Here is a 16,910-nt window from a genome sequence, read left to right as displayed (position 1 = left end):
AAAAGTACAGTGCTTTTCCTTCAAAAATAAGGACATTTCAATGTGACCCCAAACTTTTGAACGGTAGTGTATATATAGACGGCATATATATACTACACCACCGGTCAAAAGTTTGGGGTCACTCACAAATTTCCATTGGACTCCATTATAGACAGAATCCCAGCTGAGATCAGTTGCCTTGTTCTTTTTAACCAGGGCAGCACTTTCCAGATTACACTATGTGCTTACATAATTGAAAAAGGGTTGTTTAATGTTTTCTTAGTTAGTTTTTTTAAATAATATCAGATTAGTAAACAAAATGAGCATTTGGAACATTGGATGAATGGTTGCTGATAATGGGAAATGTAGATATTGCATTATGGCAAGATCAGCCACCCACCCAGATCAGCTGATATTCTGTCTATAATGGAGTGAAATGGAAATTTGTAAGTGACCCCAAACTTTTGACCGGTAGTGTACATGATATAGTTCCTGCACTATTAGCATATTGTACCCTGAGTCCGGTCACTTTAACATATGTGTGCAGCCGTTTGGAAACAGAGAGAGAACAGAGTCAGCGATGGCGTTTGTTTTAGGCTACTTGTAACACTGACACTCTAAATGCGTGATGACAGGCGGAAGTCAGAGGGGATAAAAACTGGACTTCAGAACATTTCTGGTAAGGAGAACCCTTGAGAAACCCTCCCCTTCACCTCTCTGGAGGTTTGGGAATCTGCTCTGAAGGTTGCTTCGCCAGCAGCTCCAGCACCAGCTTGTTGGTACTACACACTATTAAGACTGAAGGGTTTCACATTCAATTTCCTGTCAAACAAACTCTTGAATAGCTACGCTATCATAGTATCCCTGCCAAGTGATTGATACTCTGTGAGAATGGCACATTCAGGGGTTACTATGGTAACCAAGGCTCGGTTGCAGTGTTATGCCCTAAAATTATAATTAAACAAAGGCACAAAAAAAAAAAAACTGCTCCAAGGACACCACCGGAGACACATTGTGGTAGTGATCTTAAACAAACATTTCATGTCAAACGAGGAAAATACATAAATCTAAAAATTGATGGTAATAAATTTAAGTAATTAATACAATTAGGCAGACGGTCATGAGTGAAATAACTGCCAGTTTCAAGATGAAAATCATTTTCGAGAGCGATCCCAGAGAGCAGAAGGACAGCTCGTCTCAGTCAGCTGCATCTGAGTATTTTGTATTAAATATACACCGTGGACGTGTTATTAAGTAATGCCAGGATCTAGACTTCATGTGGTAAACAATATTGAATCATTCTGGGTTTTGGATGTTGTGATGCTGCCATAAATTTGTGGTCGGGGTCATGCCGCTCGATGATGGTGCACTCATTGATTGATCGGCTGGGGGTGGGGATGACTTGTATGTTTAATCCGAGATAGAGAGGGGAAACCTACACATGCACGCGACTAACAAACACACACACACACACACACACACACACACACACACACGCAGTAGAATGATGTCAGCTGCAGAGTGTAAACTGAAATAGCAGAACTACCAATCAGCACGCGCTCTTTAGCAAATTACAGTGAAAATTAGAGTGTGAGAGCAGGATGAAGGGATGAAGTGCGGATAGAGCAGCAGCGAGAAGGAGAAGCTTCCCCCCAGATTACAGAACAGCTACAGATTACTGCCTGTGGATTATGAGGGTTTGACCAAAAAAAAGAAAAAAAAAGTGTGTTTTCATCTGTGTGCTTTGCTTCCTGCTGTCTGGTCTCTTTATCTTTGGGATTCTCCAGTCAAGGTTATCTCAGACGCACATTTGCACATTCACATAATCACAAGCACAGTGAGACCCATATGTGTTTACACCCACACATACTACAAGAAGTCTCGGGGAGAAAGCAAATACGCAGAATTCCCCACACTTTGAACAATTCCCTCAAGTGTACTAATTTCTGAAGGGTAAAATGCAACCTGACTCCACCAAAATTCATCATTTAATTAAGATACATAAATCTGGTGCATATAATAATGATATTTGATTACATGTAAATGAGATTCAAATGGTAGCCATAAAACTTAAAGTCCGAACTCTTAATATAAAATTAGTATCTCTCTAGGGTTGACTGACGGGTCTCAACACTCAACAACAACTAAATCAAGTAAAGTCATTCATGCTTCTGGATTAAATAGGTTTGTATAAGTATAAGATAAGATAAAATAAGATAGACTTTATTAATCCCACACTGGGGACATTCGTATGCTACAGCAGCTCAAAAGAAAATAATTTACACACAACAGACTAACACAGACACACAGTAAGTAGACATAGGACAAAAGATATACATAAAGTATAAGAAATAGAAAAAATAGAATTAATTATAATAGTAATAGTAATAATACAAACTTATTTACACAACAAACACCCTTATACAAACAGACAGTATACTATATATATATATATATATATATAGAGAGATGATGTATGCTTAACACTGAGGGAAAACAAGACTATATTACAATAACTATGAAATGAGAAAATCATAAATTGTAGATGTTTCATGTAACTTAGGCTCAATAATTTAGCATGTTAATTTACCTCGAAAAATACAATTCTCAATGACTTTTTGTCTTCCTTACCTTGTCACTTCTCCTTGAGCTGAAACTTGTTTTAGAGTGTCCACAGATTTAAAGTGTAGCTGTCCATTCTACCTCCAGGGAAGGAACTATTAGAATATACACAAAGACAAACAGAGGGAATACATTAATCACTGGATTCTGTTTTTTTTTTTTTTTTCAAACACTGTCTCTACTCTGTTAAGCGACTTTGAGCTTGGGAAAAGCGCTATACAAATTCAATTTATTATTATTATTATTATTATTCTGAATAGATTGTAATAAGTTTATTACGTCACTCTTTGCTCTCTTTTCTCGTTTTGTTTCAGAGCTTCTCGGAGCAACAAAGCGAGTGAACGTCAACATCCAGGATGCAGATGGGTGAGAGATTACAACTCATTTTTATTAAAGTTCTCCTTGCTATTTTTCCACATTGTCATCATCTTTTTTTAAGGTTCAGTTTCCTTCATCCTCTTTTCCAGTCTTTTTTTAAAAAAATTGTTTCATTCTTTCCTTTCTCTGTGTGCTCTGTCTTCTTGCAGGCTATTCTCTTACACTGTTCATACTTGTACTTATGAAAAGTAATGGACTGTTTAATGCGTATATAACCCACGTAATCTTAAACCAGGATGTGTAGTTAAACAACGGCAATGTCTGCATAGGGAGGAGGTCGGGGTGGAAGGGTTGGTCATACAAACAGGACCTAAATCAAGATTAAACAGAAATAGAACTTGGATACAGAACGTTTTTTGATCACTTCTGCAAATCAACCTGATACACAGATAAACGTAAATACTGATTTTTTAATTGTTATCAAAACTGAACGGAAAAGTGAAAGAAAGGTCTTTTTATACGTTTATACCATTTGTCCACTTTTTTGTGAAAGCAAAAGACAATTTGGACTTATTTGAACTTTCTTTTGTTTGTTGCATAGGCGCACTGATCGCACGTGTTGCTGGACATTCGTAGTATTGTGCATAACTTTTCATAAGATATCATACGAACCGTTGTACAAGGAAAACTCTGCTTCTTGACATCATATCATGCCATTATGTTTCATGTGAGTATTCATTACATTGCATTGTAGCTACAGTGTTTAATTATGTTGTGGGACAACACGACCTATTGCAAACACAACAAACTATTTAGAGCACTGGTTCCCCACGGACTCCAATATGTCTGTGTAATCAATACTTATAATGCAGTGGCTTAAATGACAACATGAAAACAATGTGAGCATGTGAAAGGGGTCGCTCGTCATCATTTCAACTTAAAGAGTAACGTAACACCCTCCTTTGTGCTGATCCTACAGTGGTTTACCTACAGGAGTACTGCAGCACCCCGTGACATCAAAACACCAAACTCTTACATAAATCTGAGACTTTTATTCTGCAGCTGACACACGTTTTGATTATTCAACTGTCAGGGGCAAGCAAAGAAGACATAATCTCCTTCTGAGATGGATATACCATCACCCATATCATTTTAAACACAACCCTCAGCTTAAATCTATCTTTGAAACATGTAGCCAGCTGAAGACTGTGGTAATATTAAGGGATAGCCAACATCTTTTAGCTCTTAATTTGCTCAGAAAAGTTCCCTTTACAACTCTGAATGTAAAACAATGGATTTTGGCTATATTCAGACTTTTAATGGTCAAGCATTTTTATGTGCACATGCTTGGTTTGTGGTTGTGCTCCATTTGGCTCCAATGTCTTTTTATTGTGTTGATTGGAATCAGATAATTGGACTTAACTCATTGTGTAATGACTGATGATTCGTTGATTTGACTTAGGGGCTCGGCCCATATATTCACCAGGGATCCATTAGACACACACACAGAGGCGCGCTGTGTGTACGCTTGGCTCTGGGGTAGAGAGATTGCTTATTAATGGAAGTAGGTCATTTGCCCCCTCCCGTCGCTCACACAGAGCTGAGGGGCGGAGCTGCTCTACGCTGAAGATTATTTCTGCAAAGTTATGCTCTGATTTTACACTACGTATATATGAATATGTGTATTTTTAAACCTAATCTGTGTCTGTATGAAGGTTGGCACCGCTGCACCATGCTGCTCTGAGTGGTAACAAGGAGCTGATCTCTTTGCTGTTGGAGGCCCAGGCAGCAGTGGATATTAAAGACCATAAAGGTAAAAATACACAAAGATTTACTCAGAATACAAGTGTCCTCACAAGTCACTATGTTACCATGAAGCAGGTATAACAACAGACACGGCTGGCCAGAAAACAGTCACAAAAAAAACAGGAAAACAAACATTTGTGGCTTCCCCTGCGTGACTGATAATGCCCTCTTGTGCAATAAAAGGTGAGCTTGTTGGACATGCAATAATAAAATGTCTCTCTGTGTAGTACTCTGTATTTATGAGAGGTGACAGATTTGTGTGCACAGAAAAACAATAGACAATAAAAAAAAAAGAAATTGAGGCAGAGCAGCAAGTATTTCCACCACATATTGGCAGATTCCAGAAGAAGAAATCTCAGGGCAGATGGGAGATATAATCCCTCCAGGATGTAGACCTACTGTCAGTAGGGCTCTAAATAGAGGGATACAACTGTCATGCTTCCTTACTCGGTGGTCCTACCTCATTGACTCTCTCTGTGAAGGTGGTAAGGAAATCATTCCTCCTGTGCCTGCTGAGCCTGCTTGGTGAGGACTGGTAAGCTTGACTTGAGCCAGAAATTCCCCTTAGGAGTTGGCGGAGACCAAAATAGAGCAAAAAGGGGCGAATGCTAATGTTGTTTCTGTGTGCTCGATGTGTAATTGGGTAACTCTGTTTGCTAACAAGTTAGTCGTTACATCTTAAATATGTCATTGTTGAGAAGAAATTTGCGATTGCATGTTCATTCCTCTCTCGTATGGGACAAGAGGAACTGATTTCTGGGATTCTGAAGTACTGATCCTTACCACGTCACATCTGTCTACAAATAGTTCTTGTGCAAAACTTAACGACATTCTCCAGGCCTCGGCTTCTGGGCTTGATATCCTGTCCAAAAATAAACAGAAAGAGGGCAAGTAACTGAGTTCAGTAACGGTCCTGAGAACACAAATTAGGGAATTTCCAAAATATGACCTTTACTTGACCAGCAGAGCCTCACTTACATTGGCACTGAGAGCTCAACCCACTGTAACTTAAGAGAACACATGCAAACTGAGAAAAGTTGATATACTTTCCTAAAATAAACAGAAAGGGGACACGCAACTATGAGTTCAGCAGCTCTGCCCGGATACTCCTGGGGACACAGTTGAGGGTATTTCCAAAATCAGTAAACTCATTTGGTAGGGATTATCAAATTTCTGTGAGACCTTTAGTGATGCAAAAATAAAAAGTAGGTCCACTGTTCTATGATCTGCTAATGATCCACACACTGGCCACCTTTGCCTGCTTAATAAAACCCTTTGTCCTGGAATTCACACAGGACATATGAATCAAAATATCTCGACAACTGAGCTTTCAGAATATCAGGAGGAGCTACCCTATTGACCACTGGATAGGAAATGGCCTCATAACACTTTCAGTAAATATTTCAAAAGAACCTCCTTAATTGAGGCAGTGTCCATTGCGTCAAGACATTCCTGAGTTCCACCCCAACTTCAAACAGGTCAAGTCCAGTATCGCTTTACAGTAAAATCCTCTCTTCTGCGTTGCATCTAGAAGCTCCTTGAGGCTGCCTCAGAGTCATTTTTTGTCACTTCTCTTCATATACACAAGCTTTAGTTTCCGTAACTCCTGCAGCTGCTGCTCTGTCTCTTTCTCCTGCCAGTACCTTCCTTCTGAGTCAGTACTCCCTCATGCTATCAGGCCTGGAGGGCCTCTTTATTTTGACTTGACGATTGTGGCTCATCGCTGGTATTAAGACTGGGGGTCAGGGGTCGCTGCCATGATAAACATGCTTCCTGCTTCTTGCAGCCCCTACTACAAAGTGTGGGATAATGTCTTCTGGTTAGAGGCCTTGGTAATTACTCCATGGTGGATTTTTGTGTTGTGTTGTGCTCAGCTGTACTTTACATCGCCTTGCATTTCCTTCATGGGTTGAATATCCAGTTCCCTGTAAGCTTCTATAAGGTCATATACAACCACTTATAGGGGATTTCCTGTCTTGCCCTTTTGTCTGAAAGCAGTTTGTCTGCAACGTCTCATGAGGACAACACTTGCACAAACAATTCTCAGACGGTCACACAGGGTCACGAGCATGTCAACCACAATAACAATGCATTTACAGAGTATTTGACTGTCAAACAGATATTACAAAAATTGCATTCACATTAGGGGGGGGAAACTAATGATTGTTGTCATTATTAAGTAATCTACTGATTGTTTTGACAATTAGTCCATCCATTATTTATTGATTGTCAGAAAATGTCAAAAATGCCCATTAGATGTTGCCATGGCCAATACTATCATAGAAGAATATAACATTTCAGAAGCTAGCTTCAGTGATTTATTTATTATTTTTAAATTACTTTAATTAATTAATTAAATTGATTAATTAATAGATAAAAATGATTTCTATATTTATCACATCTTTATTTTCTATATCTGTGGCAACAATGGAGGAAATTTAATAATTTAATTCATCCTTCTGGATGGCCACTGACAAACTGATCTGTCTATAAAATCACAATAACAGTGTGTGTGTGTGTGTGTGTGTGTGTGTGTGTGTGTGTGTGTGTGTGTGTGTGTGTGTGTAATTGCATGCATTTATATTCTCATGTTCTTGTATGTGTCTGTGTACATGTCCTTGTGGGGTCATGAATGTCTGTGCTGTCATTTTTGTGTGTTTTTGTACGTGTGTGTTATGTGTAGGGATGCGTCCTCTGCATTACGCTGCATGGCAGGGGAAGACTGAACCGATGAAAATGCTGCTGAAGGCAGGCTCGTCAATCAACGGACAGTCAGATGAAGGACAGATCCCTCTCCACCTATCAGCTCAGCATGGACACTATGACGGGGTAACTGGGTTTGTGTACTGTAGGTGTTTTGGTGTGTTTAGTGGCCATGTGTGTGTTTTTGTGAGGTGTTTGTCTGTTATGTGTGGCTGGTGATGCATGTGTGATTTGTGTTTGTTACAAGCCAGGAAATCCAGAAGCGCCATTAAGATTTGTGTGTGTGTGTGTGTGTGTGTGTGTGTGTCTGTGTGTTTCTGTGCGCGTGTCCGTGCGTGTGTGTTTGTGTGTGTGTGTTATAGTCGGAGATGTTGCTACAACACCAGTCCAACCCGTGTATCTCAGACTCAGCTGGAAAAACCCCGCTGGACCTCGCCTGTGAATTTGGACGTGTTGCTGTGAGTAGAAAACCAGAAACAAAAACATTTTTATTTTGAGTGGCCCTGAGAGCTTAAAGCTCTGGATCTTAAGAGAACACATGCAAATTGTCAAAAAACAGCCAAATATATAAACGCGCTCCAATAACGACTTGCCGACATATAACGTATGACAGATGAAAACATAGAAAATAAATAAAAGACATTGCAGTTATGACCAATTTAGCATTTAAACCCTAAGATATCCCAAAACCTTAGCAGCCAAAAGAGAGAGCGCACTGTTTAAATGATTTGAGAAACCACATTTGAAATGTAGTATTGCAGAAGGTTACACAAACTGGTAGAAGTACACTAAAATGCTTGGTTACGTAGTTCACTGCAGACTTTGGGAATTGGTCCTAGAGATGACTCTATACATGAATGTATAAGTTATTTGTGGCTGTCTGTGTTTCAGGTGGTCCAGCTCCTGCTCAGCAGTAACATGTGTGCAGCCATGCTGGAACCGAAACCCTCTGACCCCAATGGAGTGTCCCCTTTGCATCTCGCTGCCAAGAACGGACACATTGATGTCATAAGGTCTGAAAAACTTGTCCTCTAAGTCTGCCTCTCTTAGTGTGTGTTTGTCTTAGTACCTACTTTATGCACCTGTCAGTCTGTCTATCCATCTGATTGACTCATCTAATCTAACTCTAACTCCAGGGTCACAATTATGATCTAAAAATTGTTTTTGTATTCTACAAGATAAGCACTTTAATGAAATGATGGTTATGAGAAAAGCCATATAAATAAAGGTTAATGCTATTATTATTATTATTATTATTATTATGTTGTGCTGTAGGTTGCTGATTCAGGCTGGGATAGATATCAACAGACAGTCTGAGTCTGGCACAGCGCTTCATCAGGCAGCCCTCTGTGGGAAGACAGAGGTAGTGCGCCTGCTATTGGATGTAAGTCCATCTGTCTGTCTCTCTATCTCTCTGTCTGGTTGTTTAATGTGTTTACAAAAGCAACTGTTGTTAAAGCTGCCTCCCTCTCCTCAGCTGAGCAAGTTTTACACCTCAGCACTTGGCATCTAGCCCACTTAGCTGTGTGATGAAGCCTGTGGGATATGTTGTTACATAAAAGTGTGGCAGAGTAGCCGGGCATACTACTTGTCATGCAATATTAAAACTCGCTTTGTGTGTATCTTTAACCCTTATGTCACCTTTTTGATGTTGTTGCGGAGGCAGCATACACAAGAAATGCTAGCAGCAGGCTAGTAAACACAGCCAAAATGCACAGTATATCCCTATTATTAATTTCCCATCCCCGCTTTAATCATTTTTCTTCTGCACTTCCATCCAGAGTGGCATCAGCGCAGGGGTGAGAAACACTCTGAGTCAAACTGCCCTGGACATTGTTAACCAATTCACCACCACACAGGCCAGCCGAGAGATCAAACAGCTACTTAGAGGTGAGTGCCACCACTACTAACTCTTAATTATTTACACAATCCAATAAATAATAAGTCATACTAGGCCCGGAATCACCACATGATACAGTCAAACATATAAAAGTGGTTCATTTACTATGATGTATGGGAGGCATGTGTCCTGATTCAATCATTAATAGGAAACTTCTGAGTTTCATTGCCACCAAATTATTATCGTAAAAACAAATTATTAAGTATTTATTTTTACTATAATCTATTAATGAATTACTAAATTACGGGACATATTTGAAATTGTAAATGTGTTAATTATGTGAATTTTCTGAACTAATAAAGTTTTAATTACATGCATGCATACATTTACCACCAGCAGAAAAGCCAGCAGTGCATGCACCTACCCCTGCTCCCTCCTCACTTTCTGCTCTACTTTATCCCAACTAGCTGAAACTCTCTGTTGGTGCTCTTGTCCTCTACTTGACTCCACTCAACTGTACTCCTACACTAATGCTGTACTCTTTGTCCTGTAGATGCCTCGGCTGCGATGCAGGTGCGTGCGCTGAAGGATTACTGCAACAACTACGACCTTACCAGCCTCAACATCAAAGCTGGAGACATTATCACGGTACATGTAGATCTTATAATCGTCCCAAAATACAACATACATTTCTCAACCTGTTCTCAAAGTGCTGCACATCCGTCTCCTGAAATTCCTCAGTAAATACAGAAAATATGCAATATAGTCCATATTAATCTTTATAGACATATAATCACCGTTTATAACCTTACAAGTTCAAACGTAGCCTAGTGGAGATAAACACATCACTAAATTAAAATGGATTACACCACACAAACTAGTAGTAAGCTGAAGTAACTGACACAGCTTGCTAATATGTGTGACCCATTTAGACTGAAGAGTAAATGAGATAATAGGGTTGATATAGTAATTGATGTGACACTTGATAAAGTGCTGTTTTTTATGGGCCTTTTCCCCTTTTAATGATAGGACTAAAAAGTTTAATTACAACTAAACAACAACTAAAACAGTAGTTACCATTTAAAGGCAGTCTAAGCACATATTTCTCCATTTATGCAGATATGAATTTAAAAGTCATACCTACATGTGCAAAGGATGCCCCTCCAAAAATGTTATTTTTGGAACTTAATTACAGATCATGACATTATAGTACATTATAGTACATTGATTTCCTGTTTACATAGCTGATTGCTTTTGACTATATGGCACTTCCCGAGGGTTTCCTAGCAACCTATTTACAAATTACAAAGATGCTAAAGTTGTAATGCTGCTACCTGATTTAGGAGTAGTAAAATCAGGTTGTAGTATAGATTTAGGTGGTGCAGCCCAGTCCAGCCATTTTAAACTGTAAACTGGTTTTCATCTTCTCTTTGTAAATTCTACTTGTTGACAGGTTTTGGAGCAGCACTCTGATGGCCGATGGAAAGGCTGTATCCATGACAACCGCACAGGAAACGACCGTGTAGGCTACTTCCCCTCCAACATGGTGGAAGTCATCAAGAGGGCAGGTGACCAGCCACATCACAACTCTGTGCTGTGTGTGTGTGTGTGTGTGTGTGTGTGTGTGTGTGTGTGTGTGTGTGCGTGTGCCTGTGTGTGCTTTTTGTTTAGCAGCTGTTTTGCAGCTATAGCTGATCATTAGCTAGCTGCAGCATCATCGGCCTCTTTAGGTTGTTTTTCCCAACCTGTCAATCATCTCCATTGATCAATACTGTCCCCTATTGGCTTTCAACCCCCTCCCTCTCCCCCCTCCCCCCTCTATATTTCTGCCCCTCTGTCACCCTCCCGAATAAATAAACCCGTCCAACCAACCCGCTCTGCTAGATTGTGATGCTTTTGTTCATATTGTTTGTTTGCTTTATTGCTATAGTGATATTATATTTTAATTTATAGAGATATATTCCTTGTGGATATATGGATGTAATCTTTTCTCATATTTTGATTTGAATTGGTTATTATTTTGACATTTTAAGATCTGATTAGATTTGTTTTCTTTGAAATGACTGATCAGTTGTTGTTGTTTTGCACCTCCCTCCCCCTGGCTCGTGTCCAGGTCACTCCCCCTCCCAGCAGTGCCACACCCTCCTGCTCCGCAGGCCCAACCCCTGTCCCATTGCCGCAGTCAACGGACACTCATACCCCCCCTCCAAAGTCCTCCCCCTGCATCTGCCTCCCCCTCACCCCAACACACAGTCCCTCCCTCGGTTCTCCTCCTTTGGGTATGTTCCTCTTCCCATCTCTCCTCCTTTTCTGTCTACTCCTCCTCTGTCCACTCCTCCTCCTCCTCCCCCTCCTCCTCCTCCTCTCTCCACTTCTCAGGAGCAGCAGAGTCAGACAGGTACATACTGTAGGATCACTTTAAATCACAGATAAGCATCCTTTCTACGCTGTTTGACAGGACCACATATAGAATAAATTATCTATCAGCTTGTTCCAACACATTACTGCAGATACATGTGCGTATGTGTAAATGTATGTCAACTGTGTATGCACATATATTTCAAAGGATCAGTTCCCCCTAATGACAAAAAGGAAACACTTACACACAAATGCCGATAGATTTCTGCCGCCATTTTATTTTAATAGGAGAATTTGGAAAATGGAAACCAACCAGTGATATGGATGATTCTAATCAACCAGGACATTTACATTTTAAGTTTATATATTTACTGTATATATATTTTTATTTTCATTATTGTTAATTCTTTTTTTTTTCAATGTGGCATCAATTTACTTCAATTGTACTGGAATACCTTTCTTGTAATTTGAGTGAACTGACCCTTTAACTAAAGTATTCAAATTAATGGCACCATTTTTATAACTTCACATACTTTACATATTATTTGCAATTTGAGTGTCATTATTTACCATTTTACACATGTTCCTATAATTTAGCTCGACTCATTAGTTGCTTTATTTAGAATAAAGTCTTTTTGTTTTAAACAGTGTCACAATCCTTAGGATGAACTTGCCTACGGTAATTATGGGGCTGCAGGTCTCACAATGACTAAGACTTAGAGAGAGACTTAGAGACTGTGTATAATTCTGTGTTTATGAATGTGTAGGTGAGTGAGTGTATCTCTGTGATTGTTTGCTGTTGTTCATTTAAGAGTTAAACGTGTGTGCGTGTGTGTGTGTGTGTGTGTGTGTGTGTGTGTGTGTGTGTGACAGGTACGCGGACAGCAGAGCTGAGTCCCCAGGGCTCTCCAACTCTGGGACAGCAGAGCAGCACCAGTGAAGACATCTGGGTGCTACGCAAACCGCTGGCAGGTAAACTCACAAGTGTGTGTTTGGTTAACCGTGTAAAACTTTGTATTTGAGGATTTGCGGAATGTTCTCTACTTAATACTGCAACCTGCAATATGTGTGTGTTTGCATGTAAAGGTGGTGAGCGCAGCGGCAGTGTGGGCAGCATCGGCAGTATTCGGTCATCCAGCAGCTTGCAGAGCTCTGGAAACACACATGTCCTGACCACCCCTGCACCCAGTCCACACCCGGCACCCACACCAGGAGTCAACACACACGGCCTTAACGCTCCTGGCCTGCACGCACAAGCTGAAGGGGTGAAGGTAAGAGATTGGTTGCATTTATTTGTGTGCACATGGGTGCACAGGTTTCCATCACATTACTACGTAATCTTTACATATCAACAAGCACCTGTTTCTGGGAAACAGCAGTACATGTTCAGGAAACAAACCCAAGTCTAGTTACCGGGTTAACCACAATTTTGTTTCCTGCTCAGTTTGTTCTTCCGTTGGAGAGATCAGCATCGCTTTCTTTCAAAAGTGAACCAGGTGCATTAAGATGGTGCCCTCCCAGGTTGTCCTTTTTATCAATCGAACAGTGAAATGAAGCCCCTAAATGTCAACGTCAACCTTTTCTGCCTAGACAAACTGTAACAGCTTAATTCTACTGGATCTATACCTGAATATCAGTTGTGTTAGATTAGTTAAGTTAGATTGGCAGGTGACTAAAGATGTTTGTTTGAATATTGCCTTACCTTGGTATAATGATAAAATATGCAAGTGGAAATTGGCAATAATAATGAAAAATGATGTTTATTAACCAAGCTGTGTGAAATTTATATAAATGGGTAAGTTGCCCTTAAAGTCATTGGCCTGGCGTCAGCCGCACTACATTGTAATTTTGGAAACCTTATACTTGTGTTTTTAGTATGTGTAGTCTTTGAGTCTGATATTTAATTATTATTATATTTCAGTGCCCTATGAAGTCATATTTTAACAAAAGCTTGCATGTGTCATGCATGGTATTTAAGCACGTGTTGTGTATTTTTTATGAAAAAAAGGATGAATATCACATGCAGTTGGCTCCCACAACACAAATTTGCCATCTGGCAAAGAGTGAAATGTCTTTAATAAATGTTTTGGTCTGTAAATGATTTTGATATTTTTTCTTCCTGTCTCCAGTGTGCTTTCATTTTTTAATCTGTGATGTCACCCTGCAGGCTTGCTCTCTAACACCTTTAGCAGATTCTAAATTTACTTTTATCAACGGATATAAGTGGTCTATTTTTACGTAGTGCCTTAGAAAATACTGGATTTGCAATTAGTCAAATTGGATGGTGTTCCATTCAATAGACATCATCTATTTTAAGAGTTAATTATAGTAGTTATTTGAGGATTCCTGCTGCATTTATCTTGCTAAACTGCAATAAATACAGGTGGAAAAGGGTCAGAAGCCAGACTCTGTTTGTTATATTTGTACTTAGTCCACTGAGCTGAGACACAAGGCAACTTAAATGATAATGCTTGAGTATGTTTCATTTTGTGTGTGTGCGTGTGTGCGTGTGCATGCGTGTGTGTGTGTGTGTGTTTTAGCTCCTGGCCACCGTGCTGTCCCAGTCAGTAAAAGCCAAGGAACATCTCTTGGAGCAGTCACAGTCTGTCGAGCAGTCAGCGGGTAAGCACACAAACCCACACAAACACAACATAAAAGCTTCAGCTTTACTTGAAGCGATAATCTGTGCCATTTTTCATTTCATTTAAAAGTCTGTTTTGCTGCTGCCTTCTGCTAATTGATCCAACAGCAGTGATTTAAACAGATACTACAAAGTCTGTTCCCACTTGTAAATAAAAAGTGTTATACCACTGATCCGATGATTCAAAAAAACATTCTCTCTGTAGTAAAGTGAACATTTTTGAAAGCTCACCGGTACAACAAGTGCCTCAGGGCTTGTTTTGATTGCTGCTGTTATGATTTTTTTTTTTATTCATTTCACTTTTAGTCAACCTGGCCCTCTAAAGACCACCTGTCTGTTCAAATCAGACACAAGCAGCATTCCCCGCCCCTTACCTTGCATAATAGTAATGCATAATTTAAGTTATGCTTTATTTATAAAAGCTGCTCTAAAACAATTTTCTAAATAGCCAGGGACAGGTCGCTCTGTTTTGGGATTAATTCTTTATGCTTCAGCTGCTCGTAATAGGCAGAATACTAAAGTGTAATTAGTTACTTAGCAGCAGTTGCCACCACTGGTGAAAAATCAAAATGCTTTACTGTAAAATGCAAAAGAGGAAAGTGCAGTGGGACAACATTGACCTTAGCATTAAGGAAACAAAAACATATAAAGCTCCAGTAAATCTAGTTTAGACTGGCAAGTATTGCTATCATGTAATAAACACGGCCTAATGTATAACTTTACAAATGATTATGTTGGATCAGGGACCACAGGTAACTTGTTTGTTTTTACAAGTTCAGTGTAAGCATCTGCACACTTCTTCTTTGAGTTTTTACTTCTGGCTAAGGAAAGTTGTACATTTCAAACGGTCTATAAAACATGTTTGATGTATTTATGTACACATGCAGTGGCATTAATATGGTGTCTCAGGTATCCCACTCAAATGTGGGCATTGTGCTTGTAGTTGTAGTGCTTTTGTTAATCCATCTTTGAAAGAAGCAATCCGATTAGCATATTTTAGTCTCCTGTCATTCTACTGGTTTAAGTGATATGTGGGAAGTGTAGAGCTAAAACAGCACCACAGAGCCAGCCAACCCTAAAAGCTGTTGCCAAAATTATAATGAAGGACTACACTGGCAATATAAACGTGGCTTGATTTAATTCCTCCACTGCTCCTCATCCTCAAAGACTGCACTTAATCACTAGATAACACCTTTTGGCTTTGCAACAAGGTACACTTTCAGTTTCAGTTCCTAAAGTTGTTTTAATCATTTATTCTTTAAATGGAAACCTAGTAAGAATTCATTTCAGGGGAAAAAGCTTTTTATTACCCTTTAAATAATTAACTAGAACCATTTTCTTTGATCAAGGAAGTACAGCACTTGTGTGTCTTTTCCTTATAATGTGTAGACAAGTTTGGTTTTTTGTAATAATCAGTGAGAAATAAACTCTGTAAGAAATGATTAAGAAACTCCAGGACCCAGAAAGACAAGCATTTTATAAATAACTAGTTTCATGCATACCAACACATAAGGTCACCAGCTAAAGTCTACTGAGGGCTACTGGGGTTGAATTGAAAATACACTAATGGCTTATGTAAAATGGCTTTTATTAACAAAATATAAAAGAGTAAAATAACAAAATTGCCCTTTACTGCTAAAAGTAATATATTTTGTTATTTTTCTTCTTGTTTCTCTCCCTTGTCTCACCTTTCATGTCCACCCTAAGGCTCCTCCAGTTGCACAGTTCATGAACAGCGGTCGTTTGAGCGGAAAGCAGAGGAGGATGATGGGAAAGTGAGTTCTTGGATGGCAGATTGGTTCACTCTGGAGCCTCCTCTTTCTGTTCTTTCTGTTTCCTCTCAACCAGTGCTTTTGTTTTAGAGAAAGCCATATACAAGGGTGGGATCAATGGGTACATGAGGTGTCTGCCAGGGTGGTTGTGTTGCACCTGAACAGATGACACCCTGAGGAGGGGCGTGGAGTGTGTCACCATGGAGACAGTCAGAGTGACAGACACATTGAGCAGTCAGTAGCTTGCATTCTTGTTCCTCCTCCCACCCCGTCCTCAAACTACACTGAGACACCCACATGCTGCCGCTCTGCTCTAGAACCAGCACTGTGTTCTGTGACGCTGAGGGTCAAATTCTCTGTATGTTGTAGAAGCAAGCAGACACCGTAAATTTATTGGTTGCCAGGCGACAAAAATTTTCCGTGACGGAAGCAAAGCAGGGGGGTTCGTTCCTCATTGGTTGATCTCATCCAACAATCTTTGACACTGCATTAATTCACAAAATATTGCATCGATGCCACTGATTTTAAAAAAAAACTGTCAACCCAAATTAGAAAAGCATTCTTGCCCACTGGGTGGAGTAACGTGTATTCTAGAGAGATCCATTTATAGTATTGAAAACCCTGAAGTGATTGCATTGTAGTAGCAGTATGTAACAGTATTAACAGTTGTGTTTTTGAGCATAAATGTAGGTATTATTGTTCGTTGAGTTGGTGCTGCTTTTGTGCACCTTGGTTTATGTTCTATAAGCTAAAGACAGCATGACAAGCTGAACAGCTCTCTATAATGTGTTCCAGAACAGGTTTCCTTTCCTCGCTTGTGAATTCTTTCTAGATTCTGCTGGAAAGCATGGTTATATTTTGGGATTACAAT

At 39.6% G+C, this 16,910-nt stretch overlaps 1 protein-coding gene across 3 annotated transcripts in view; it reads left to right on the top strand.

Moving 5' to 3' along the window:
• The window catches only part of LOC117954064 (caskin-1-like), a 31,104-nt gene that overhangs the window by 4,491 nt on the left and 9,703 nt on the right, over positions 1 to 16,910 (top strand). For 2 of the 3 annotated variants that reach the window (XM_034887548.1, XM_034887539.1), the window contains exons 2-15: positions 2,916 to 2,967; positions 4,635 to 4,732; positions 7,409 to 7,554; positions 7,791 to 7,886; positions 8,320 to 8,441; positions 8,704 to 8,812; positions 9,210 to 9,318; positions 9,822 to 9,916; positions 10,722 to 10,836; positions 11,382 to 11,666; positions 12,500 to 12,598; positions 12,713 to 12,897; positions 14,167 to 14,248; positions 15,975 to 16,042. In XM_034887548.1, coding sequence (XP_034743439.1) covers positions 2,916 to 2,967; positions 4,635 to 4,732; positions 7,409 to 7,554; positions 7,791 to 7,886; positions 8,320 to 8,441; positions 8,704 to 8,812; positions 9,210 to 9,318; positions 9,822 to 9,916; positions 10,722 to 10,836; positions 11,382 to 11,666; positions 12,500 to 12,598; positions 12,713 to 12,897; positions 14,167 to 14,248; positions 15,975 to 16,042 — 1,661 coding nt within the window. The remainder of the gene's footprint in view (positions 1 to 2,915; positions 2,968 to 4,634; positions 4,733 to 7,408; positions 7,555 to 7,790; positions 7,887 to 8,319; positions 8,442 to 8,703; positions 8,813 to 9,209; positions 9,319 to 9,821; positions 9,917 to 10,721; positions 10,837 to 11,381; positions 11,667 to 12,499; positions 12,599 to 12,712; positions 12,898 to 14,166; positions 14,249 to 15,974; positions 16,043 to 16,910) is intronic. The other variant, XM_034887557.1, reaches the window with a different exon arrangement.

This window comes from Etheostoma cragini, chromosome 2 (genome assembly GCF_013103735.1).
Source record: "Etheostoma cragini isolate CJK2018 chromosome 2, CSU_Ecrag_1.0, whole genome shotgun sequence".
Taxonomy (NCBI): domain Eukaryota; kingdom Metazoa; phylum Chordata; class Actinopteri; order Perciformes; family Percidae; genus Etheostoma; species Etheostoma cragini.
The sequence above is the reverse complement of the archived record's forward strand: the minus strand, read 5'-3'. Positions and strand labels throughout refer to the sequence as shown.